General features: G+C 43.1%; 2 protein-coding genes and 1 pseudogene across 10 annotated transcripts in view; 2 read left to right on the top strand and 1 right to left on the bottom strand.

Moving 5' to 3' along the window:
* Positions 1-323: 323 nt before the first annotated feature.
* Positions 324-25766, top strand: part of LOC145412127 (uncharacterized) — a 40643-nt gene continuing 15200 nt past the window's right edge. For 7 of the 9 annotated variants that reach the window (XR_013899533.1, XR_013899534.1, XR_013899532.1 and 4 more), the window contains exons 1-5: positions 324-375; positions 12649-13190; positions 13949-14067; positions 21096-21249; positions 25542-25718. Coding sequence is in view for 5 of the 9 variants with exons in the window: in XM_080282049.1 (XP_080138175.1) it covers positions 12649-13190; positions 13949-14067; positions 21096-21249; positions 25542-25718 (992 nt within the window). In the remaining 4 variants the exon portion in view is untranslated. Of the gene's footprint in view, positions 376-520; positions 564-929; positions 949-12648; positions 13191-13948; positions 14068-21095; positions 21250-25541; positions 25719-25766 lie in introns of those variants that run through there. The other 2 variants (XM_080282050.1, XM_080282052.1) reach the window with 2 other exon arrangements.
* LOC145412100 (serine/threonine-protein kinase ULK3-like) lies at positions 1275-8505 on the top strand. The gene is made up of 3 exons (XM_080282016.1): positions 1275-1289; positions 2243-2817; positions 8484-8505. The coding sequence occupies exons 1-3, from the start codon at positions 1275-1277 to the stop codon at positions 8503-8505; spliced, it is 612 nt and encodes a 203-aa protein (XP_080138142.1).
* LOC145412281 (5S ribosomal RNA) lies at positions 1680-1795 on the bottom strand (annotated as a pseudogene).

Raw genomic sequence — 25766 nt, 5'->3', positions numbered from 1 at the left:
CATATTTCGAATTTGAACATTGATTTCTACAAAATATCAAAAATTGTTTAAAAGTGTCTATGTATTAAACGAGTGAAATAACAAACTGACGTAGACAAGTATTACTTATTGCTGGGCTTTGCCATATCGTCAATGAAAAAAAAAAAAAAAAAATGGATGCCACAATGTTGCTGCCATAAAGAATGAGTATGGATGAATATCTGTTTACGAAGTTAAATAAATGTCGACGTTATCAAATGTGCTTACAAAAATATAAGGTAGTGTAAATAATCAAGTGACGTTCAAGGTCAGTGGTGAGTGGTGACTCGGTGAGTGTGGTAAGCTTGGAGAGGAGTTGAGCAGACGCCACGGTATCGATTCTTCATACGATTAGAGGTATTCCAATTTACCCTTATCTTTTGCGTTATTTATAGCTTCAGAATAAACGAGCTCTACCACTCAGCCAAAGGTTACAGATAGCCATTTATCTTGCATGGCTTAGGTGAGCAGTGCTTGTGTTGATTTGCCTTCCATGTCTGAGTTGGCAGTGATGGTGCCATCTGCTGAGTCCAGTAATTAGTAATGTTAGTGTTTCATACCGTTATGTCTGTTAGTTCGAAGCGTCTTTGCAGTTTTCCATGCCACGATATGTCACTGTGGTATTGGAAGGGAAAATTAAAAAGGAGAGCTTAAAATTAGGGCACAGTTTGACAGGCTTTGGCGTGGGATGACGCCGGATAATTTTGAAACCACAATTTCACATTTTTGAACACTTTCCCCATTTTTGTATATAGTGCACGTAGATGGGAATGAAATTGTTTTCGTTATGGTCTCCTTGCAGGTATATATTAATTTTAAATGTTACAAGTATTACGTGTGGCAGTGAGGGAATTATTAATTTATGGTGAGAGGTGGCAGTGTTGCTCACTTCTGTATTGCCAGTAACCATTACACTCCAACTCAGGGCAGGTGAAGTATCAGTTTCCTTTTCCTTTCAGTATATACGAGCTTTTACTTCCTGTCCTTTTAGATAGTGAAAGTGAAATGTTAGATGAGGGGCAGATTGTAAACAGTACCATAATCCAAGATTCTGCATGCCAAATCTTGGGGTCTTGATACCTCTGTAACATAGAGTAGCCTACACTGTTAGGTAAAGTTGGAATTGTGAGGAGCCGTTTTTTAAATCTTCCAGTCTTTCTGCAAATATATATGTATATTTTTGTATTTTTATAGAAATTATGATACCAAAAAATTAACCTTACAATCTGTTCTGACCTAACCTGAATGTGTTAGCAATGGTAGGCACCAAGGTGGGTTTTAGTAAGTTATATTCACTATTTAGCTGGTATTGTCACCCGGATGGGTGTTAGTACTTCTTTCAAAACATCATACTCCATAAGAATATGTGATATGTGGGACTTTATTGGAAAAATATTGCCACATAGGAAAGAAAAAAGATTTCTCTATACCAAAGTGGAACTAAATTCAGCTGAAAAGCTCCATCTGGTGATGTCCCTTAGTTATGGTACAGGTTAATAAATACTGTATTCATAATGCATCATAAACTTTTAACAAGATAATTATTCATTTCATTCATTGCCAGACGCCATGTATCCCAAACGGGGTGGCCAACGGCTTAGAGTTGTTTTACAGGGAGGGGCACTGATCCTCCACCAACCCCACTTGACACGTAGGGATGCCAACAGCATCTGGTGTTCCCAGGCGGTCACCCATCCAAGTACTAACCAGACCCAACGTTGCTTAACTTCGCTGATCGGACGGGAAGCGGTGTACTCAACGTGATAATTATACTTTTCGTTATTTTTTGCTGTAAAAATGTAAATAATTTATACTGTATTTATGTTTCCACTGTGTAAATGAAGAATGTTAAACCATACAAAATATGATCTATTGGTAAAGTTATTTTAAACTCATTACCAGTTAAAATAACCCATTAGCCCATAGTGGTAGGGTATAAAAGGGTGGTGAGCTTTGATTACTGTCATTCCTTAGTTAGCTGTCTTGGGTGAGGCACACTTAAACCCAGCACAAGTTGTTTCACCAACATGGATGCATACCAGGAGCATTTACGGAGCTTTTGTGTGTCCGTACAGGTGAAGAATTATACAGCAAAGATATATGGTGAAGTCAGTGTAAAATATGCCATAAATTTTCTGGGGTGTGGTGTACAGGGCTCGTGTGTTCTGCTTACGGGAAACAGTAAAAGCTACGTGTCAAGGATTATAATGATGCTGCTTTAAAGGATCCTGTCAAGGAGATTACGTTTTTGAGTCAGCTGAGGGATGTTGCCAGTGTACAAGAATTAGAAGCAGTTTGTATCGAGTACCGAACTTTATTGACAAAATTTGCTGGAAGTGATGTTTCCACGTATATTAACAAGAACATTGAAGAAATTGACCTGGATTTTGTAGTGATGATCATTAAACAACTAGCATTAATAGTTGATGAGTTAAATTCCCTTAATGTTTATCATAATGATATCAAATCTAATAATGTTTGCCTGCAAAAGATTGGTGGTAGACCAGAGATAACGCTTATCGACTTTGGTTTTGCCACAAATGGTTCTAACCTGGTATTCAACATTCCATCGTTCAGGGAGAGGCGATGCACATTCCCGTGGATGGCACCAGAGGTTTTGCAAGGTGATTGCAGCTCGTCAGCTTCAGATACTTACAGTGTTGCCTACGTGATCATTGTTCTGTTTGGTAAAGTAAAGCTGGCTATGCCCTCAGAACTACAAGAATGGGTTTTGGATGCATTCTCCAATAATCCATTGGCCAGGCCCACTCTAGCCCAGTTGGTTGATGTTCTCTCAAGGTGAGAGAACATCGACTATTGTTAATTTGTCTTATCAACGTGACTGCTAGGATGACTTCATCAGATGAGCAAAATTATGTGGTGTAATCCTGAATAATGAGTCAAAATCCTGAGGTCCAAAGCGCTTTTACTGTGATGTTTTATATTCTGCGTCAGTATCAACAATCAGACACTTGTTTTAACACATTTTGACCCTTACGACTGCTAGGATGAATCTTTCAGCTAGACAGTTTTGTTTTGTGAGTTTCAGTAATGAGTCCATGTCCTGTGGTCTGAACTATCTTCTTTGAAGGAACACTGCCTTGCTGTGCTGAAGAAGCCTGTGCAACCCAGTGATCAATGGAGCTATGCCAGACAGGTGCACTCATACTAGGCAGGTACACTGTTAGGGACCAGACAGTGTTCCCCCTCATAGTAGAGTTCTGGTAGTTTGGTTACCGTATCTGAGACAGTTCTCTGAAGTACACCAGCTCAGACCTGCACTTAACCCCTTAACCGCGGGTGTCATTCCAGAATGACGGCGACAAAACTGGACCAAACCGCGGGTGGCATTCTGGAATGATCGTGAATATTTTGAACACCACGCGTTTTCCCGGTGCGCAAATATTCTCACGCAAGAGTAGCTGTCGAGTTCTTTCACGCCAGCCATCCCACACCTCCCTCCTCCAACCCCGAGGGGACCCCCCCCACCCCTGCCCTGACCTGCGTCAGTCAGTATCTGTCCAGCTCTGTGCGTGATAATGGCGCTCCGTCCCGACTCATCGTCGCTCGCTTCCTCCTCTACAATGTTTAGTGCTAGTGTTCCCTCTACCTCTACACCGGTAAAGGAACTGCCGACGGCGAGGCAGAAGGGGTTGAGCACTCCTGAAATTAGAACTGAGCTGGACAAAACAGTAAGTACTACTCTTGATTGTGGCAGTGAAAGTGACACACTCACAGCAAGCAGTGATGATTTGGCAGTGATTGGTGGTGAACCATTTTCCATTGATAGTGACAGTGATGAAAGTGATCGTGTTGATTCCCCCCCACCACCCCCAACTTACTCTGGGAAAGGAAAGGCTCCTATGGGCAAATCTGGTATTGCACGTGGGAAGGGAGTGAAGCACAGGCTCACGTCTCCCACACCAGGCCCTAGTACGCATTTTCCATCAATTTCCCGTTCCCCTAGCCCAATTGCCCTCACATCATCATCATCATCATCTGTCGTGCCCTCTCCTCAGTCTACATCATCTGAGGAGTACGAATTACCAAAGCCTGCAAAGTGAGGGAAGGCAGGCCGTGCAGGCAGGCCTAGAACAAAGGGGATGCGTGGCAGTTGGAGGGCAAAGCTGGGCGATAAGCGAGGCGATAAGCGAGGCGATAAGCGAGGTGATAAGCGAGGTGATAAGCGGGGTAGAAAGGGTCAAGTTTCACCACGCACCAGGTCAGAAACCCCCCCGCCTGCCCCCCGCTCAGTTCCCTCACCCGCGCCACCCCCCCACTCACCGCCCCCGCACTCACCCCCCTCCCCGTTGCCTCCTGCCTCACCCACCTCCCGCTTGCCTCCTGCCTCACCTCCTGCCTCACCCATTGCCTCTACATCAGCTCCTTCTCACGGGGAAACGAGTGAAATGCAACCTGCCCCTGCCACTGAACCACGCACAGGGCAAGTTGATGCATTTGTTTGGACTGACGGTGGAGATTTCCAGCCACACAATCCACCGTTTGATATGACAAATGCTGGAATACAGCCTGCCTTCCCATGCAACGCAGGTGATGAGTTTGTTGATTACTTCCTGGCCTTCCTTGATGATGAAATTGTGCAGCATGTCAGCGATGAGACCAATAGGTATGCAACTCAGTGTGCAGCACAAGGGCTGGGACCTATTGGCTCGCCAAAGCAAGTGTCGTGGTTGCCTGTCGGGATCAGAGAGCTGTATGTTTTTAGTGCACTCATGTTTTTGATGCCCCATATAAAGAGACATGAGTTGGAGGAGTACTGGCTCGTGGATGACATAACTACTATCCCCATATTCGGGAAGTATATGTCACGGGATCGGTTCCGACAGCTGCTTGGATACCTGCACTTCGCTGATAATGACAACCCGTCCCAAACTGACCCTTTGTGGAAAGTGAGGGATTTCCTCAACAAGATTAGGGATCGATTTATGCGATTTTTCAGGCCTATGCAGAAAGTCGTCATAGACGAGTCCCTGGTATTGTTCAGAGGACGTCTCAAATTCAGGCAGTACATCCCCAGTAAACGCCACCGCTTTGGGATAAAGTTCTTTGTGCTGTGTGACTGTGAGACGGGGTATATAATGGATTTTGTCATTTACTCGGCTAGCACAATGGATGTGAACAGGAAAGACCCCTTTGGCTTCTCTGGCTCCGTTGTAAAAGTGCTGATGGAGAGGTATTTTGGTGGTAATCATGTGCTGTACACAGACAATTATTACACAGCACCGAAACTCTCCAAATACCTTGCTGAACACGGCATTGGCACTGTTGGCACTGTACGGAGCTATAGGAAAGAGTGGCCTAGTTTCCCCGAAGCATCATCATCATCCAGGGGAGATGTTCACCTGAAGAAGTCAGAAAAGCTTCTTGCGATCAGGTGGCATGACAAGAAGGTTGTCAATATGATCAGCACCATCCACAAGGGGGAAATGAAGAGAACTGGGAAGGTCAGCTACAGGACGGGAGAGCCAATCATGAAGCCTGATGCCGTCATTGATTATAATGTAAATATGAGACTCGTTGATAAGTCTGATATGATGATTGGCGAAATAGACTGTCTCAGGAGAAACACCCGATGGTACAGGAAGGCTTGCCTGCACATGCTCGATATGTGCATGCTCAATGCCTTCATTCTTTACAAGACACAAGTCGGGGGCATAAGGCAACCATCACTGAGACAGTTTTCCAAGACTGTCGTTCAGCAGCTACTTGAACGATTTGGTCAGGTGACGGCATTGATCCCGAGGCGACACTCTGACACACAACCTGACCGTCTTGAGTGCCGCAATTACATGAGCCGGCACCAGCTTGTGAAATTGCCTCCTAAAGCAGGCGGCAGGTTGTCACAGGGCCGCTGCAGAGTATGTTCAACCACCACACGAAGGCCTACGACGAGAAAAATGAGCACACACCAGTGCCTTGAATGCCAAGTCGCTCTATGTGTAACTCCGTGCTTTGCCGAGTACCACTCTCTGAGTAAATACTGAAAGTGACAGTGATATATAGTGATGCGACAGTGACGTGCTTTGCCAATAATTGTATAATGGATAATGTAGTAATAAGGGATATTTTGCCTAGAAAATAAAGGAAATATTGGCCAGTATAATAAGTGATATTGTAATAAGAGAATCTGCGGCACTTGTGGAATTCTGCGGCACTTATGTAATTCTGTGATGCGCCAGTGACGCAATATAGTAATAAGTGCATTGTAAATATAATGTACATTGCCCATATTATATGTAAAATAATATTAGAAGTTAGAAAGAATGAAAAGATCGCAGGAAACGTCAATGAGCGGGTGCCGCCGCAGTGAAGTGAGGCGCAGCCGCAGTGAAGAGCTGGCGCAGCCGCAGGGAAGTGCCTTTTACCTACCTCAGTGAACACAGAGTGGGTGTTTATCGTATGTACAGTGTTCATATATGTTTATATTACTATTATGAGAGAGTGGTTGGCATTTGGTACTGGTGTGTGGGGCGTAAAATAGTTATTTCACACCCCTCACTTCTAACGGCTCTCCCCGTCCTGTGAAAGTCAACGAAGTCATGAAACCTACATCAATGGAAAGCTGAAGGTTTGTACTTTCTAATGGTACCTTATTTTTTTCTCTAGCTTTATTCTGTGCAGAGTTATTAAGGTTTAAAGGTTTGTTTACATTTGGCTGAAACCCCCGCGGGAGAGGACAGTCAGACCAAAACAATACCCGCGGTTAAGGGGTTAAACTATTGTAAAAAGCTCATCCAAGCCATGGCCTCTAATATCGAGCAGGGATTAACATGTGGCCATGGCAGAGCTTAGAACTGCTCTAGAGCAGTGGGTTTACTCACTTTTTGGTGGTAGGAATAGCTTGGGAAGGATATCTAACTACCCTTAGAAATTAAATCTTGGGATTTACAATAGCCAGACTCTTGCTGGCAAAGCTGACTTGGCTTTTCTTGAAGAACTAAAAGATCTAAATTGATTTATCGAAGATCTTAGGAAAGTGAGAAGACAAGACGAGGCATTCATTGGATTGACAAATACACAGAGTTATACTGTACTCAGTTTTGTACAGTGTCAGTTTCATATCAAGAAAGAAAAAAATGCAGTATATCAATCTCAGTAGCTACTGTATTAGCCTAAATGTTTACAAACTCCTCCCGGACAGAGATAGAGAGACTAAAGATGAGGACATGTCTTTTAACATATCATACTGACATATGATAACCCTGGATTTGGATTTGAGGGTACGGTAAAAGTAGTGTAGCCTGGGGTTGTCATACTTTGCCTACAGATGGGTTGAGACTGAATTAAAATTGTTAAGATGTTTTACCCATCTTTATTACTACAGTTGCCTCATGCTTAAATGAACATTAATTCTCCATTAAAAACAATTAAAAAATTTGTATCATGTCAAGGGGGTTGGTGGTGGGTTAATGCCGTTCCCTTTAAAACAACGAACTCAAAGGAAAAATGGCCACCCTTTGAGGGATTAGGCCTAAGGTGTCTGGCAGTAGATAGATACCCTTTTTGGGATTAGGCCTAAGGTGTCTGGCAGTAGATAGATTATCCATCACAGCAATAAACCTTCTAGCAAGGTGAATTCTGCAAACTTGGTCATTCAGTTTGCAAAAATGTTAACATGTTAGCTGTTTTCTGCCCAGTATGATGCTGTCTTAGATGGAGTATAATCACCTGGGGCCATATTAATAAACTATAAGTTCAAGTTGTATTCACCTCATTATAAATCGCCAGTTGTCTAGGTTAGCTTGTATAAAGGTTTTTCTTTCCTCATAAGCCACTAAACAAATAATCAAATTATGGTTGATTGAATATTTAAGTGATGGAATAAGAAAAAATGAGGTACAGTTCTTCCCCACAGTACACGAGTTCAGAGTATGCGATCCTCATTGTACGCGAGAACCTATTTTTTATCAAATTTTAGTGTATTTTTTAATAGTGACGCGAATTGAACTCGTAATAGGCGAGATGGCAGTGAAGAGTGGCCCAAATCCGGGGTTTACCCCGAGCACGAGACATTGCCACCCCAAAAAGCACCAGTGATGGAGAGTGGAGACTTGTCGATGAGCCATTTCCTGGGGAGGATCAAGAGGATAAGGCAATGTCTGAGGTGTCAGAAATAGAAGGGTTTATTAACGAAGTGAGTGCATTAGCTAGTGAAAGTGTCGTAAGTGCTGAATAGATGCAGGAAAGTCTTTGGTGCCCAGATGTACTTTCATGAGTAGTGTGCAAGTGCAAAGTAATTGGCATTATCTTCTCAGTTCTTAATTGGGCATTTAATAAAATTTTTTAAAATTTTAATGCAAATTGGAGCCAATTCGGACCTTTGGGGTCAATTCAGACAGGGGGAGTATGAATGAAAAAATAACTTTTTTTTATAGCATACTATTGCCTACAGTTTGCCAAATGTGGATATTTTGTGTAATTGGGTTCATATGTGTCATTTACAGGTATAATCCTGAGCTGTTATGATACTACTGTACCTGTTTAAGCAAGGACACCCAATGACTCGAATATAAAAGAAAAGAACTGGTGGAGATCAAGGTCCTTATCATAGTGAAAAAGCAAGCAAGAAAATGGTAAAGCCAAATAATCATGATAAATATCACCTTTAATATGACGTTGAGTACACCGCTTCCCGTCCGATCAGCAGTTAAGCAACGTTGGGTCTGGTTAGTACTTGGATGGGTGACCGCCTGGGAACACCAGATGCTGTTGGCATCCCTACATGTCAAGTGGGGTTGGTGGAGGATTAGTGCCCCTCCCTGTAAAACAATTAACTCTAAGCCCTTGGCAACCCCGTCTGGGATACCTGGCGTCTGGCAATGAATGAATGAACTAATTTTCCATTAGTCTTCCAAAAGAAGACATTATCAGTCAGAAATGATTGTCAAGGATGTACAGAATTAAAGTTTTTAACTAGATTTATATTATCTACATGTGTTCTAATATGTTTTATTTAAACCAAAGAAAAAATTAAATTGCTGTTATGTTCATATCCCATTAGAGTCATTACCTTATTTTGTCAGGGAGTGACATTATTTTTGTACTGGAAGAACATTTTTTTCAAAGCCCCGAAACATCCGAAATGGCCCCACATGCGGCTGAGACTAAACTGGGAAACCAGGGTAGTCATCTGCATTCATTTTCTATACTATTGCTATAATCATATATGAAACATTTTAAATTTTTTACTGCTGTGATTTGATACCCTAGTGGACCAGCCCCACATACAATACTTAAAGATCTTGGAGTGAACTAAAAACTAGATTACATGGCACAAAAAACAAAAAAATCGCCCGAATTCACCCCAGTTTACGGTACCTATATTATGGAAATTTTTACAAAGGTGTGGGAATAGTTTAGATATTTTCATCTTTTATGTAGCATGATAATTACCCAAGGACCAAAATTCAGACCTTACCCTTAAAAAGCACTGATTAAATGACAAAAAGCACTTGGCCATAAAATTTATCAAATCTTTAACCAGCAGCATGTCAGAAAAGGTACTTTGGCCCCTTTGGCCTTATCTGTTTATTCTTCCCTTCCCTCCCCCCCCCCCTCTTGAATGTCCAGATTTCTACTCAGGGCAGAATTCTCCCCCTTTTGGGAATTCCTGCTTTAGCTGATAGGTAATGTGAAGCCTGTAAGTATGGATGTTAGTGCCTGTGAGGTGGAATCAGGATTTGGGGGGCTTAAAGTGAATGAGAGTTTGACCCATTTCATTGAGCAGACTTGTGATAGCTCTCCCTCTGTCAAGTTTTTCATTCTCTTTGAATCCTACCTCGCACCATCCTTGTGGGGAAAGAGTTTGGGATAATTATATTAATGGATGCAGTCCCCTATTTTATATTTTTGCCATGTTGCTAGAAATATTAATATTGCAACAGAATGTTCTTAAGTCTGAGCTGGTGTTTTGGATTATAAAAAAGAAAAGAAGAGACTGTGACTAGGCTATGGATAGAGCACCCGTGAATAATGAAAAGCCTACTGTATTTTCAGCTGTGTAGGTTGAAACTTTGCTCATAGCCATTGCAATTCAAGAAATAGTCAAGAAGCAAAATTTCATTTGCTTTCCAGTGGTAGTAGTAGTAGTTATTCCCATGGCAGTCTGGCTGAACAGCCCCAAGTCCCTTAGGAAGGCCATGGCCAAGACCGGGCTTTCCCACAGAGCTCTCAAAGAGTGTATGTTGTGTTGTTGGCGTTGGTGATTGTGTGCAATGCAGTCTTCCATAATGTGCATAATGGTATGGGGTGCTGTGTTGCATTCTGGACAGGCATCAGCGACGGAGTCATCCAGCCTCTTCTGGTATCTTAAGAGGGCTGGATGGTGCCCACATCTCAGCCTGGCCAGGTGGACCTTGTCCTCACGAGTGAGATAGGATTCAGGACGGTGGATGTCAGGAGGCCATGCATGCAGCTGTGTGTTTTCTTTAAGTGACTGAATAGAGCAGCGAGTGATTTGAGTGTGGATACGCTTCTGGAAGCTGGTCTGCGGTGGGCGAGAGGGGAGAGATGACAGTATTTGTGTATGGTATCGTGTGCTGGGTGTTGTTTTGATGTTCCTTGGGGTGGGTGGATGTGCTGTCATGTAATATAGTGGATGATGTCGGTTTGTAGAGGCTGCAACAAGAAACTGGGTGCCTTTCATGTCTAGGTGATCCTTGACTTTGAGGACTTTGGTTTTTTGATGTAGGTAGTCTGTGGGTGTAGTAGCTGTGCAGCCTGTGATTATTTTTAGGGCCTTGTTCTGTATGGTCTGTAGAGTGTTGTAGTATGTTTTGGTGAGGTTAGGGGCCCAGTCAGGGCTTGCATAATTCATCACTGAACGTATGTATTGTTTGTATACTGTGGTGGTGGTTTCTTTGTTGTGTCTGAATGTTGTATGGGCAGGTTACCTCAAGGCATTGAGTCTTGGTGTTATTTTATTTTTAATGTTTGTGATTGTTGTTTAAATGACATTGATGTATGGTATGTTACACCAAGGATTTTGTGTGTGTGTGTGTGTGTGTGTGTGTGTGTAGTAGGGAGTGTTGTTTATGGTGAGGTGTGGGATGTGACTGTGTTCTGCTGTCCAATTTGTAAGGAGGGTCACTGTAGATTTGGCTGGGGCTATTTTGAGACTGTTTGCGGTGAACCATTCATGTAGTGTGTTGAGGTAGGGTTGGATGATGTGTGCTGCTGTGTTTGTGTTTTGATGTGTACATGTGTTATATCATCTGCATAGGAAGCTATGTGTATCTGTGGTGTGTGGGATGTGGGTATATCGTGCATGTATAGGTTAAAGAGTATAGGGGACAAAACAGATCCTTGGGGGACGCCGTTTGTAAAGATTCTGATGTTAGAAGACTGACCGGCAAATGTTATGTGTGCACATCTGCCTGCTAAGTAGTTTGCCAGCCATCTTTTTGTGTTATTGTGCATATTTGTGTTGAGTATCTTGTTTGTGAGGTTGTGGCAGGGGATGGCATCAAAAGCTTTGCTGATGTCTAGTGTGATTAGGAGTGTTCTGTGTGGTGGCCTAGCTGAATTCATGCCATCGAAAACTCTCTCTGTAAGGTCTTTATGAAGGCTGTTCGTGGAGTGTAGTGGCCTAAAGCCATGTTGTGATTGGGCAAGGGGAATGTGAGGTGTGACTAGTTGTAGTACCAGTCGTTCAGTGATTTTAGAGGGGGTGCAGAGGAATGCTATGGAGCAGTATGAGGAGGGTAACGTGGGGTCTTTGTTGGGTTTAGGGATAGTGATGATAATGCCATGCTTCCAGATGTTGGGTAACTGTATTATGTTGTGTGAGTAACTGTAGTTTGATATGTTGGTGAGTGCTTGTATGCCTTGTGGTCCAAGGTGTTTAAGGTGAATGTTGCTTATGTTGTCTGGTCCTCAGGCAGATGAGTGCTTAAGGTTGCTAATGATGTGTTTCGTCTGGTTGTAAGTGAAAGGTGCAAAGTCTGGGTCTGTGGGGAACTGTCTCTTACGTCAGATGATACGTTGGTCTTTAGGATGGGGGTTTAGATGGCTACCTTGTGAAAAGTGATTGATGAGAGTGTTAGCTTGTTGTTTGTTTGAGGATATGGTGTCTGTTGTTTTGATGGCAGCGTGTGATTATGTGGTGTTGTTGTTGGAAAGTGGTTCTGTATCTTTGAGGTAAATAATTCTCGAGGGAAAATTTAGGAAAAAAGATAACATGGCAAAGTTTGACAGCTGAGGCAGCAGGTTCTGGTGTTTCTCTTGTGACCCCTTGAAGGAATACGGAGTTGCCGACTGTTTCATTTGTGCCATTAATCACTAGGGTACTATGATATGGCTTGCATGGAAACTTTTCTCCATTGAACAGTTTAGAGTATTGTATATAAGTCTAACACATCACATGTGCCATCAAAATATGACTCTACTGATGTTTCAAATTCCAGGTGAGGGTTATTGTTCTGGTGCACCCATATGTATCGTAACTGTATACAGAATCTGGTTCCAGAGACACTAATCTCTGTTTATCAGTTTATCTGTGTCCAGGCACCGTAATCACAAAGGGGATGGCCTAAACAAATTGTCTTCATTACTCTGCCCTTCCAATTCACACCGCACATTCATGTACATAATAAGTTTATCTCCTTACAGATGTCATCAGATTCTGAGGAGGAAAATGGACCCAAGCAAGAGGCAGACAAAGATGATGAAGGCCCTTACGACCAACAGTCAAGGTCCCGATCCCGTTCCCCATCTCGGTCCCGGTCCCATTCAAAGTCTCGGTCACGGTCGGTTGAAAAGAACCGACGCATAGATGACAACAAAGAGATTGAACGCAAACCCAGCAGCAGACAGGGATCACCGGATGGAAGGGAAAATGGGATGAGGGGAGAAGTGGAGGAGAGCAAGAATGAGAAGCAGTCAAAAAGTCCAGCCAATGCAGAGCCAGCTCGCAGGAGCAACGCTGAAAAGCGCAGCTCACGTCGCTCACGCAGCCGTAGCAAGAGTAAGACCAGAGACCATGATAGCAGCAAGGAGCGCAAGTCCAGCAGCTCCTCATCTAAGAAGAAACCCAGATCTCGGAAGTCTCGATCAAGGAGTCGGCGGCGGTCACGTTCACGGAACAGACGGTCACGATCACGCAGTAGGAAGAGATCCCGGTCAAGGTCGCGTTCACGTCAGCGCCGCTCCAGGTAAGCATATCCACATCTCACATCTACTACAGACATCATTAATCAATCTCTATTGTTCATGTGATTTTATGCTTCTGCATTATCCAACTCTGTCTGTCTATCACCAGATGCTGTAATCCTGGAAAGGGTGGCTATGAACGGATCACTTACATGGCACTGTCCAGTGCCATCATGTTTTCCCTTCCTGTGGCTCACTTGTCTGTCTTTCATTTACAGTACTGTACCAATAAACTCAGTCTCTCAGTCTCCTGCTCAGTATATATACATTTCACAGTGCCACTTTCACCACTACCTTCTCTTCTACACAGATAAATACCCGGTACTGTCTCAGCAGATATATACGTATTGATCGTCAGTATAAGTTAAGGATTAGTTTAAAACGTCGCAGCTTTTTTTTTGCACTACTGGTGCAGTGAATCGAGGGAACTGGCAGTTGAGCTTTATTGGTAGCAGTGGAATTGCAGGCAACCTTTTTCTTTAAATTATGGTGGACGTAATAGTAAAAATCATGTCCAAAAAAAAGTGATGAATTAGGACTTTACTGTGGATGTAATAGTAAAAATCATGTCCCCCAAAATAATGATGAATTAGGACTTTCCAGTTGTCCAAAAATGGTGACTGATTATGACTTTCTGGATGTAAAATAAAAAAAGTTACTAATTAAGTCTAAATCTCACTATTCAGATTAACAACCAGATATTTTTCCATGCTGTAACAAATGTAATATAGCCTTGAAATAATTTTCTGTTTGTGTGCAGGTCCAGGAGGCGGTCAAGGTCCCGATCCCGGAGGCGGTCAAGGTCACGTACTCGCTCACGTTCACGATCGAGAAGTGGAACCCCTGTGGATGGAGCGCGTCTGCATGTGGCTGAATTGGGTACGTTAAAGTCATTGAATTATTATCAGACACTCATGAAAATATAGATGCCATAAATCTATAAAATATAATTAACATTGGATGAGTATTTAGTTGACTATGTAATACGGTCATCTTGTCTTTCAGATTGGATATGGTTATGTGAACGCACACAAGAAAAAGCATTCCATGAAGTTGTGTACTTGTTTAAAGAAAAGGGGGATCCCATGACCATAATTTGTCCACACACTTCCCTTGAAAACCTTTTGTAATGCTCACAGACATTACCAGGCAGTAGAACATACTTAGGTGGGGGCGCTCACCATCCACTCACTCAGTGTTGTGCTGCTCTCGGGTGTCTGCCCTGTCCTCTCCTCCATCCTTCTCTCCTTCCATCTTCTGTCTTTCCTTCATTCTTTCCTCATCTTTCTGCCTACGGGTGACTTTACACTCCCTCTTCTGTCTTGCATTCCTTCATTCTTTCCCCTTCCTTCTGCCTGTGGGTGACTCTACACTGAGTGACAAGCCAAATGGTTTTCTGTACACCAAGAAACCATTTATTACGCTGGATGGTAACCATATAACCAGATTATGGCGCCTGGTGGTTTAATGGGTAATTATTGTGCTCCAATCGGATTGAGCCGGTGAAGGTTCACATCCAAGGGGTGATTGGGGTTTATTGCTCACGTAATGCCATTCAGGGATGAGTGAGGTTGGTCACTCTTATTTAAATGTCAGGACCAACTGCCTAGCCCCGGGCCTCTACTCTTCTCATGGGGCAACGTAGGATTGGATGATGGATGGATAGAACATACGTGTGTTATGTGTTTGTAAATGATTTAACAACAAATATTATTAAATTTTCATGAAATGCACTTTAAACTAGTTATTTTTTTATTGTTTATTCACCCAGAAAAAAATAGAGCTGCCAGAGTTGATTACCTTGAAAGATGGGGAATGACATAATCATTGGGATTATCTGTCTGCGTATAGCCTAGCCAGACGCCATAATCCTGTAAGGGGTGGCCGTTTGTTTTTGAGTTAGTTGTTTTATGGGGAGGGGCACTAACCCTCCACCGACCCACTTGCTGGCATGTAGGGAACGTGGCCTGGTTATGTGGTTACCACCCATCATTGTAAATGGTTTCCTGACTTACAGCAAACCATTAGGCTTATATCTCAGTGTAAAGCCACCTGAAAGGAAAGAAGAGTAATAAGATGACAGGAAAGATGGGAGAAATAGGAAGAGAGATGAGCAGACTGTGAAAACGAATGATAAAAGTGAAGGAAGTTGGCAGCACTACATCATCCGTGGATGATGGTCACCACCACCAACCACAACATTGGGATTATAAGGTTAATAATCACTCTCCTGTGTGGTTATTAATGTTCTCATAAACCCAGTAGCAGTCTTTAACCCCTTAACCGCAGGGCGTCACTTTCGTGACGCTTGGGAGCAAGGGATCATACCGTGGGGCGTCGCTTTTGTGATTCTGTGTTATTTTGAATTCACCCGGGCTTCCAAGTGGGGGCTTGTATCATCTATCAGTACTGCCAATGTCCAACACTAGTCAGCACTCCTAATTTCATCTGTACTCCCATCCATTGTTGACAATTTAGCCATTTCTCCCCATTCTTGACTCCCCTCCCTACCCCCCCTCCATTACTCTATCCTCTCGCCTGCCCGGCCGTGCTGCGCTAAGTAAATCTTCCCTGGAATTTTTCACTGATTTCATCCATTGAAATAAGCCCTATGCCCTATTCTTATACCAAATAATATATACAAGAAAGAAATAAGGTAAGTGAGAGTGCCATACACCTGGAATTGGCTAATTATCACCTGACAACACCTCACGTGCACTCGTTCGCTAATTTTCGCTGTTTTTTTCCCCTTGAAATATGCCATATAATCTATCTATCTATCTATCTATTGCCAGACGCCTCAATCCTGTTTGGGGTGGCCACAAACAAATCGCCTCCAAGTCGCCCTGTCCCCCGCCATTTCACTCCCCTGCTCCCAGCTCACACCCCCCTCTCTCATATACCTCTCCACCCCATCCCTCCATCTCATCCTCGGCCTCCCCCTCCCTCTTTCCCCCTCCACCTCACTCACATACACTCTCTTCGTCAGTCTATTTTCGTAATAAATATACATATAAGGAGGGAAGGGAGAAGCCTAAGTGATATTTACATTCACCTGGAACTACCTAATTTATAATGTATTGTCTAGATTTCCTGCCAATCATTTCAGTGAAATACATAGCTGTTTCAAGAGCTACTTTGGTAGCACTGAATAACCCCCAAGTAGGCCTCAACCCGGGCCGGCCTTCCTTTATCAGTTCTCTCTCATCTTCCGAAGAGGAGGTACGGCTCATCCTCTTGCTGACTTCAGGGCCTTTTTTCACCCCCATGCAAAGGGCCCTGTGACCTTTACCCCCTACTAAACCTCGTGTGGAAAGAGGTAAAGGGCTGACAATTGATAAAAGAGTGACTACGATCTTTCTATTGAGTAAAACAGTGCAAGTGGAATTGTAAATAATGTGTAAATAATGTGTAAACAGCAAGTGAAAGTAATGAATGTAAATATACGTGAACAATGGAAAATAGTTTTATAAGTTACTTCAAGTGACAGTGCATAACACAGTGTAAATAAAATAGAAATGTAAATAATGTAAATAAAATAGAGAACGTAAATAGAAATGTAAATGAGTAGTATTATAAGAATACGAATATATACCCTAGGAGTAATGAAAGTGAAAGTTTCACTATAGCATGTCTGAATACTATGAGTTATGAGAGTGAAGATGAAAGTGACATTCACTCTCAATGCCAGTATACAGGACGAGAAAGTGAATGCTACGTATTTTACTGAAAGAAATTGAATCCCTACAGTGACAATAAACTAATACTACTGAAGGAAACTTATGGGTAAAGACTGTAGATATATATAAGTGTTATATAGTAATAGAAATATAAAGTGTGAGGGGTTTTATGAATAATAAATGACAGAGTACCAAGAGCGAACTAGCACAAGTGCGGCGGTCAGACGCGCTCATAATTTTCATTGCTTTCACAGTGTTTTTTTTTCTGGAGTATGGATCCCAAACTACTTGAAAATCATAGAGTAGTGTTTATAGTGTTAATATCTGGCTGTGGTAATCATATTACGGGTTGTCGGGAAGTGTAAAGTGGAGACTTCGTTACCCAACTTCAGAGGTCTCCACAAGTCCTACGGTAACTGACGAAGGCTCAACAAACATTCCAGGAGAAAGCTGAAGGTATGTGCCATAAGCATATATAATTTTAATATTCTAGGACTAATAACTGATTTTTGGCAAATATTTTTTGAGAGTCTGTCGGAGCCCGAATAACCCCGCGGCACACGCAAAACATCGGTAAACATGCCCGCGGTGTAGGGGTTAATGAATGCTTTACACTTATTTACTTTTGTAAGGTAGTATAAACAAAGTTGATGCCTTACTGTCATGGTTGTTAATATCTCATGTCAGAGTAAGTTGTACAGTTAGCCCTCCATTTTGGTGGATTTGCAGTTGGCAAGAAAATTCAAAATATTTTTCTCTTTATATTGGCAGCAAGTCTCACTATTGGCAAATAATTCCCAAGCACAAACCGTGAACCACTGCTGTCAAACAGAAAAATTTGAGGCCAAATGGTTTTTAACCCCCGCCGCACATATTTTTGTCAACCCGATTACCTTCCGTGAGTTCCCCCCCGCCCCCCCCCTACATTGCCCCATGAGGAGCGTAGCAGCCCGGGGCTGAGCAGTTGGTCCCAACATTTTTTTTTTTTTTTTTAGGTTGACTTTTTTTGTCATCAGGCCAAGTGTTTCTGAGCTCAAATTCTTCATCATCCTTGTTTCGTTGTCATTTATGCCTCATGGGTGGTTGTGAAGGCAATGATAAGTCGCCGGCACCGTGGGAGGTAGACGGGTGTGAATCCGCCATTGCTAGGTTACAAATGAGAGCTGAATTACTAAATACTGTATGTGGTATTTGGCAACTGCAGTGTGGCAGGGCATGGCAACAGCTCTGATGGTGTAGAGGGAGACCCAACATTTGCATGGAATCCATTGACGCCTCCTCATGCATCGAGACCCATCACCTCGTATGAGGTGATCAGCATGGCCAGGTGTGGCCTGCACATCGCCTCATATGAGGCGATGAGTGTGGCGGGGATTAAAAAGCCAAATTTGAGATACAGGCATATCCTGATATCCAGTGGTGTTACGTATTGGTGGGAGTGTTTGGACAGCGAGTATTCAGCATATTGAAGTAATTTTCCCCATAAGATACTGAAGAAATGCCAGAGATGCGTTCTAGGCCCAAACAAAAACTCTCATATACTTTACTCAATAGAGACTGGCACAGAAACACCATAGGTAATTTTGTAACCTTCATAAACAATACTAATGCTAAAATATGAGACATCAAACATCTCATATGCCGGAAGGTAAGGTGGTGGAAGGTGTGGTGGTGAGATGCATTCAGGGCAACAGACACAGCAAGAGTGGAGAGCATGGGCCAGGCTGGCAGGCAGTGTGCTAGTGGGGGTAGGGGAGGGCAAGGGGACAGGGAGGAAGACACACCTGGCAGTGATGACTCAGCAAATGAGAGGAGAAATGAAGGAGAGAAGATAGATGAGGGAAGTCGTGCCAAGGCAAACACTCTCTCTCTCTCCCACACACACACACACACACACACACACACACACACACACACACACACACACACACACACACACACACACACTACTTTCTGAATTTTCACACACTTTTCCTGTTCTCGTTTTACATCTTTCACATCCTCCTTCATCTCATTCTCTCTTTCTCTTGCTTCCTTTCCTCTCTCTCATACATTCTTCACACTCCCTCTTTTTCTTCCCCTTCTTTCCCTCTTTCCCCAGTCTTCCCTTCCTACTTAAGTCTTTTTAAGTCTTTGTGTCTCATATTTCTTGCACCATCTTTCCCTTCCCCAGTGTCATTTTCCTCCTTCCCACTCTTCTTTCCCTCCCTCTGCTTCTAACAGCTTTTTATTTTTCCTCCCTTCCCCATCTTTTCACCCTCTTTTTCCTTCCCTTCCTCCTTAGTCTTTTTCTCTTTCTCCCTCTGTTTTCTTCTCTCCCCCTCACTTTCTTCCTCTCTCCCTCCCTCCCATGTTTTTTTCTTCCTTCCCTCTGCTTCTCACACTTCTCTCCCTCCCTCCCTCTGCTTCTCATATTTTCTTACTTTCCTTCATGCCCTCCCCCAGTTCTCTCCTTTCTTTTTCTCCCACTTTTCTTCTCTCTCTTTGCTTTCTTCCTCTTTTCCTCCCTTTGCTTCTCACACCTCCTCCCTCCCTCCCTCCCTCCCTCCCTCCCTCCCTCTTTTCAAACTTTTTTTTTTTTCTTCCATTCCTCCCTATTCTCTCTCTCTCTCTTTCTCTCTCTCTCTCTCTCTCTCTCTCTCTATTTTTTTCTCTTCCACTTGCGTTCTTCCTCCCCCATTTTCCTTTTCTTCCTTCCCTGTGTCTTTTTTTCACTCCCTCTGTTTCTACTTTATCTTCCCTCCCTCCCTCTTCTCATATTCTCTTTCTTTCCCTTCCTCTCTAGCCTCTTTATCCCCCTTTTTTTTCTTCTCTCCCCCTAACATTCACCATCTCTCTCTCCCAGTGTTCCTTTTCTTCGCACCCTCTCTCTTCTTCCACTCCCTTTGTTTCTCACACCTTCTCTTCCCTCTCTCCTTCCCTCTACTTGGCCAGGTGACTTTGACTATTTGGTAGGGAGGTAACATGGCCATTTTTGCTCATCTGGTGAGTTAGGGTCTGTTACCACTGCACGGCTTGAGGACATCCAGGCGACTCTGACCATTCGGTGAGGAAGCAGCCATTTTCACTCAGCTGGTGGGGGGGGGAGTGGGGATGAGGGGGAGAAGGGAATGGATGGAGGAAGGACAGGGAGAGCCATATGCACCACCACGTCCGTGTTCAGATGCACCCGTATCAAACTTAGGGAGTGGCAGAGTGTTCGTACTAGCGAAGTGACTGCCATTCAGAATGTAGGGATGTTCCTCCAATTTCTTTTGTTCAGTGTAGCGAGTTTTCGGTTATCGATGTGCTGGATGTGTATTTGGCTTGAAAAATGCCAACCTGGCAACCCTGTTATTTAGCCCAGTCAGCTGGGACCATAAACAAGATCTGATCATTCTCTATTTCAGCTGCAAACGAGAAGGAAACAAGCAAGTGATAAAGGCAGTTGAACTTGTAAATATGGAAGATAACATGAAAGAAGATTAACATAGCCTGCCAATGGATATTGACTTCTAAGGTTTTGACGAAGTGGTGGCTGAGGCGGAGGCAGTGGTGGAGGAGAGGTCCGTGGAGGGGGGCCATGGAGTTGGATGTTAGCCTAACTTTTTCAACCTTGGATACTAGTTCAGTTTTATCAGTGCACCTCAATTTCTTTTTTATGGGTTAGTTTTCAAAAGTTATGTTAATATACTAATTACTTATTACTTCTCAGCAATAGAATTTAAGTGGAATAGGAGAAAAACTATTGACCCCTCAGGACCAATTAAAATTTTCCCCATTTAATTAAGCCCTCGGGTTCAGCAAGGTTATTTTGGCACCAATTTGTCACTAAAATGGAGGGCCTACTGTACATGAATGTGCCACAGTTTTTGTCCAGGAGGTGACTATATAGTGTTTGTCATATAGGCACTGCTGGAACTTGGGATGGCCTCCCAGGTATTAAATGATTTGGATTACAGTAATGTAGCCTTGGGCTCTCATGAGTCCCAGGCCCTTTGAATCCTGAGATGGGTGCTTTGGATTGGGTGTTACCATTGTTCCCATTACCATCACAGTGATGATGCTGAAATAACATGCCATGCGACTTGCAGTACAGTAAGTTAGTGTAAACAGTGTGATCATCCTAACCTGATATCCTACTAGTACTTGGGGTGGGTAGGATCCCAAATGCCATCATATTTTGCCCTTTAATGATATCTATGGTACCACCTTTCCCATTTTGCAGCAGCTACTTCTCTTTTTTAGATGTTGACACGAGGAAGCGTGACTTGGAGCGTGTATTTGAAAAGTATGGTCGGCTGCGAGAAATCTGGATGGCAAGAAATCCCCCATGTTTTGCATTTGTTGTGTATGCCCATCAAAAGGATGCTGACCGTGCTCTCAAGGAGACTGATGGCATGTAAGTTCTTATTAGGAGGTCTCTGGCTGTATTAGTTTATGTTGGTAATGTTTTCAGCTTCAAAATATTTCTTAGTCTAAGCAGTATAATCTGGTTTGCTGTCCTTACTGCTTGTGCCTTTGGTCATTTTTTGAAAGGCAGTTTTTATGGCATGTTTATTAGTATGTCATCTGTCATTCTTTGCTCAGGCTTTAATCCCATATTACCTTCACTCTTATCTTAAATGTCGGGACCAACTGCTTAGCCCCGGGCTCCTATGCTCCTCATGGGGCAGTGTAGGATTGGATGATGGATGGATGAACATCTAGGGTAGGAAGTAGGACTCTTTCTTGTAAGGGCATTCTCCAAATGAACCATCCTTTCCTTCAAAATATTAATAGTTTCTCTAATTAGTCATCTCGTCACACTCCACATTGACATCTTTACTCACTTGCCTGTAGCTTTGTCACTTTCACTCGCAAAGCTGCATGCTCATTCTACTATCTATCTATCTATCTATTGCCAGACGCCTCAATCCCGTTTGGGGTGGCCACAAACAAATCGCCTCCAAGTCGCCCTGTCCCCCGCCATTTCACTCCCCTGCTCCCAGCTCACACCCCCCTCTCTCATATACCTCTCCACCCCATCCCTCCATCTCATCCTCGGCCTCCCCCTCCCTCTTTCCCCCTCCACCTCACTCACATACACTCTCTTCGTCAGTCTTTCACCCTCCATCCTCTCCACATGGCCAAACCACCTCAGTGTGTTCCTCATATCGCTTCCTATCACATCCACATCAACACCACAACGCTCCTTTATATCCTCATTCGTCAGCCTGTCTCTCCATGTGACTCCACAGGCTTTAATAAAGTACTGTATATTCATATGAACAGTATGCCATGGTTTTTTTTATTTATACTTCATACCTCTTTCCTACTGCCTAATGGCATTTTATATAATTAGGAGTGGCAGAGGATGTGTGGATCAAATATTTGCAGTGAGACAGATAGTGGAGAAGGCTTGTGAGAAGGACTATAAGGTGTTTATGGCAATCGTGGATCTGGAAAAAGCATACGACAAAGTAGACAGAGAAGGATTGTGGAAGGTTTTGAGCACGTATGGTGTAGATGGTAAGCTGCTAGGTGCTGTCAAGAGTTTTTATGATGGTAGTGAAGCATGTGTAAGGGTAAATGGGCATCTAAATGAATGGTTCATGATCGGGTGGGAACAGAGTCTGAAATTCAAGCATGGATTGGATATATTATTGTCTCCATGCAAACAGGTGCAGAAACATCTCCATAATAAAATGAAGCAACCATTTATCCTGTGCAACTGCAGGTCATCATCTAAGTCAGCCGGTAGTGGTCCCCAGCTTTCCACCAACACGTTACTTAATCCAGCTGATCATCGTCATCATCATCATCAGGATTCCCTTTTCCAACCTAGGGTGGGGTGAGGAGTAGCAGTGTCCAGACAGCCAAAGTTTGCCCAATTCAAATGGGCCACACTTCTGTTCACTCATCATTCAACCCATGGAATCCTGGCTCCATATGATATTCCAGAAATTTTCACCATGTTCTGTAGCTTCACATATACACATCCAATAGAGCCAATTCAAATACTGTCATGTTAAAAAAGGGTGCCAAATCCCTGATCATGTGCTTCACACAAACTTCATCCAGCGAGGTCAGTCTCTTGCCAGTCCCTTAGCCTTACCAACTTCCATACCTTTCTTCCCCACACACTTACCCATCATATCCTTCCACCTTCTTCTTGGCCTACCTCGCCTCCTTCGTTCTTCAAATTTGCCCGATATACCTTTTTCATCACTCTATTGTCATCCATTCTTTCCACATGACCATACCATCTCAATACACTCACTCTGATTCTGGTGTCCACAGACTTCTTCTCGCCACATCTTTCATGAATCTCATTATTCCGTATTCTGTCCACTTTGTACTACACATACATTCCACAATAGTCCCATCTCTGCTGCTTTTACTTTTGACTTTTCATTTTCATGCCACACCATAGTGTTACACCCAAATGTTAAAATTGGAACTAACACTCCTTCATGTAAGCCTCATGCAGCTGCAATACTCAAGCCTTTGTTTGTTATCAGGGCCTTCATAGCACCAGCTGCTTTCCTTCCTTGTGTCACTACTTTCCTCTTCTTTCCAGCTGATGACCTTCGTAATTCTGAAGTACAGCAAATCACATTCTACTGTACTTTTCTTTTTTTGTTTATGATTACATTTGGTACAGTGTGAAATTGTGCAATAAAACCTGAATAATAGTACTTATTTTTCATATTATACTTCTTTTACCTCTGATCAAGGTTTCCCTAATCCTCTTTTCCTCATATAAAGTCACCTTCACCAACCACGGTTTTTCCAACCACAGTGGTTTTCAGGAACCTAACCCCCGTGGTTGGTTGAAGAGTACTGTACTTATTTATCAATTTTGTGTTTCACTTACAGGTAATGATAATTTATCATCATCATGTTACTATTACAAAGGTCTTACCTCAGGGATGCCATCAGTGATATGCAGTGCATAGGGCCATAATGTACATTCAGTATGCAGGTTAAATATACTCTTGCTGTAGCAAATCCTGGTATAGTGGATATTGGATTTAACAGTCGTTACAGAGCTCACCGAACTTTTGTTGGCTATATCAAACAACATCCCTTAACCTCTACACACCGGGGGGTTTCCGATGTCGCATGCTTCTCTCTACAGGGGATATCTTCATTTTGGAAAAAATACCCCTACTTCAGACCCTAATATCTGCCAGCCTAAAATAACTAGAGAAAAAATTTAGAATACATAAGACTCACCAACTCTTCCTCCTTCAAATGAAAGTATCCCCACATCTCCAGGTGGTCCCGTCGATGAGTAAGTATAAGTTAAAGTTCAAAGAGTGGCGGGAAGACACTTACGGCTATACACGTCAACCGGCATTGCTCTGTTCCCAAAATTGTGACGGCTATACATGTCAGTCGGCGCTTAGGGGTTAAATAGGGTGCATTTGGTCGCAATACATGTGTTTCCTACACATTTACCTTCAAGCTGGCCTAAAATTGCCATCTACCCATCATGATCGCCGAGTTGTAATAACAGAATACAGTACACTCAACCCCCTGCTATCACGCCTAATTGGTCACAGGAAACGCGCGTGATAGCTGAACTGAACAATCAATGGGCAAAATTCTAATTGGTTTTTCGGTGGCCCATTTTTCTAACTTTTAACCACTTTATGCCTACGATTTCCTGCCAATCTCTCCTCTAACGTGAAATAAAGCATTATTATATTAATAAACAACATAAAAGGCCATCAAACTTTTATAAGGATTACGGCTTGGGTGGTTTGATGGGTTCTGAGGCTTGGGAATGGCTTAGTTGCCGCCAGGTCTCTTTGGCTGTCTCCATTTCTTTAGTGTCCACAGCTAAAGGTGGTATCACATGGTACCTTATATCAGGAATGGCTGAGGAACCTTTAAGTGGAACAAAACTTGGACGCTATCACACACGTTCCTCATACTGTTGTCAGAGCCCTGTCTCAGTTGTAAACACGTGATTACTTTTTCGACATCACAGTTTTTTCGGCATAAGAAATATTAACTCTTTATAAGGGTTTCAAAACGATTGATATTTATTCTAAAATACAATATTAATAAGTATTCAGCGTTAGGCTAAATTTCAGTGCTGTAGTACGATATATTCTTTTGAGCCGAATGAGTTTTGGTCACTGTTTTGCCCGTCGTGTCCTCGGCAGGAATCCGTTCAGATGCATTCCAAATGCCCATGCTATAATCGAGAATTTTACCACGTTATCGTTCCGATTAACCATCATATCCTCTGCAAACCTCGTATGAAGTGCCGTGTGAATAAGTTTCGCCTAGCCTGTCTTCAAACTCGACGCATGATAGCGGTTTTGGGGTGTGTGATAGCATGTATGGTTGTGCATTTGATGTGTGGGTGATAGCAGATAAGCGTGATAGCTGAACGCGTGATAGCAAGGGGTTGAGTGTACAGTAATACTGTATTAGTCATGCTGGAGTGCATTGATACGAATGTGAAAGAAGCTGCAAAAGGGTGAAATTATGGGCCAGGTTAGTGTAAAAGTGTATAGTGTACATTTTTTGTACAGTAATGGAATATGCTATTACATTATTTTATTTTCAAACGTGCTTGAAATCCCACCTTTGGGGAAGGAGAGGGAGGAACCCTTGGATATAGCGGACCTGACTTTCCCCCAATTAGTTCATTATGGCAAGGGTCTGTTGTACTATTTAAGCTCTTTCTTGCAGTATGATCGGTCACTGTCGCATCAAGGTGACACAAGCTAGACCTCGTGTACGTGGAGGACGGATGAGGGGTGGCTACGATCCCAACTTGCGCTGCTACCAGTGTGGGGAACTGGGACACTTCTCGCGGAACTGTACTGACACCAAGTTTGGCTACAAACGACCCCCAACGCCACCAGGGTAAGTCGTATGTTGTGTACAGCAGTGGCCCCAGGCCAGCCATTGTCT

The sequence above is a fragment of the Coenobita brevimanus genome, chromosome 92, assembly GCF_032717465.1.
Source record: "Coenobita brevimanus isolate Jiangsu-jjx chromosome 92, ASM3271746v2, whole genome shotgun sequence".
Taxonomy (NCBI): domain Eukaryota; kingdom Metazoa; phylum Arthropoda; class Malacostraca; order Decapoda; family Coenobitidae; genus Coenobita; species Coenobita brevimanus.
Note: the sequence above shows the minus strand (reverse complement) of the source record. Positions and strands in the feature narration are given on the sequence as shown.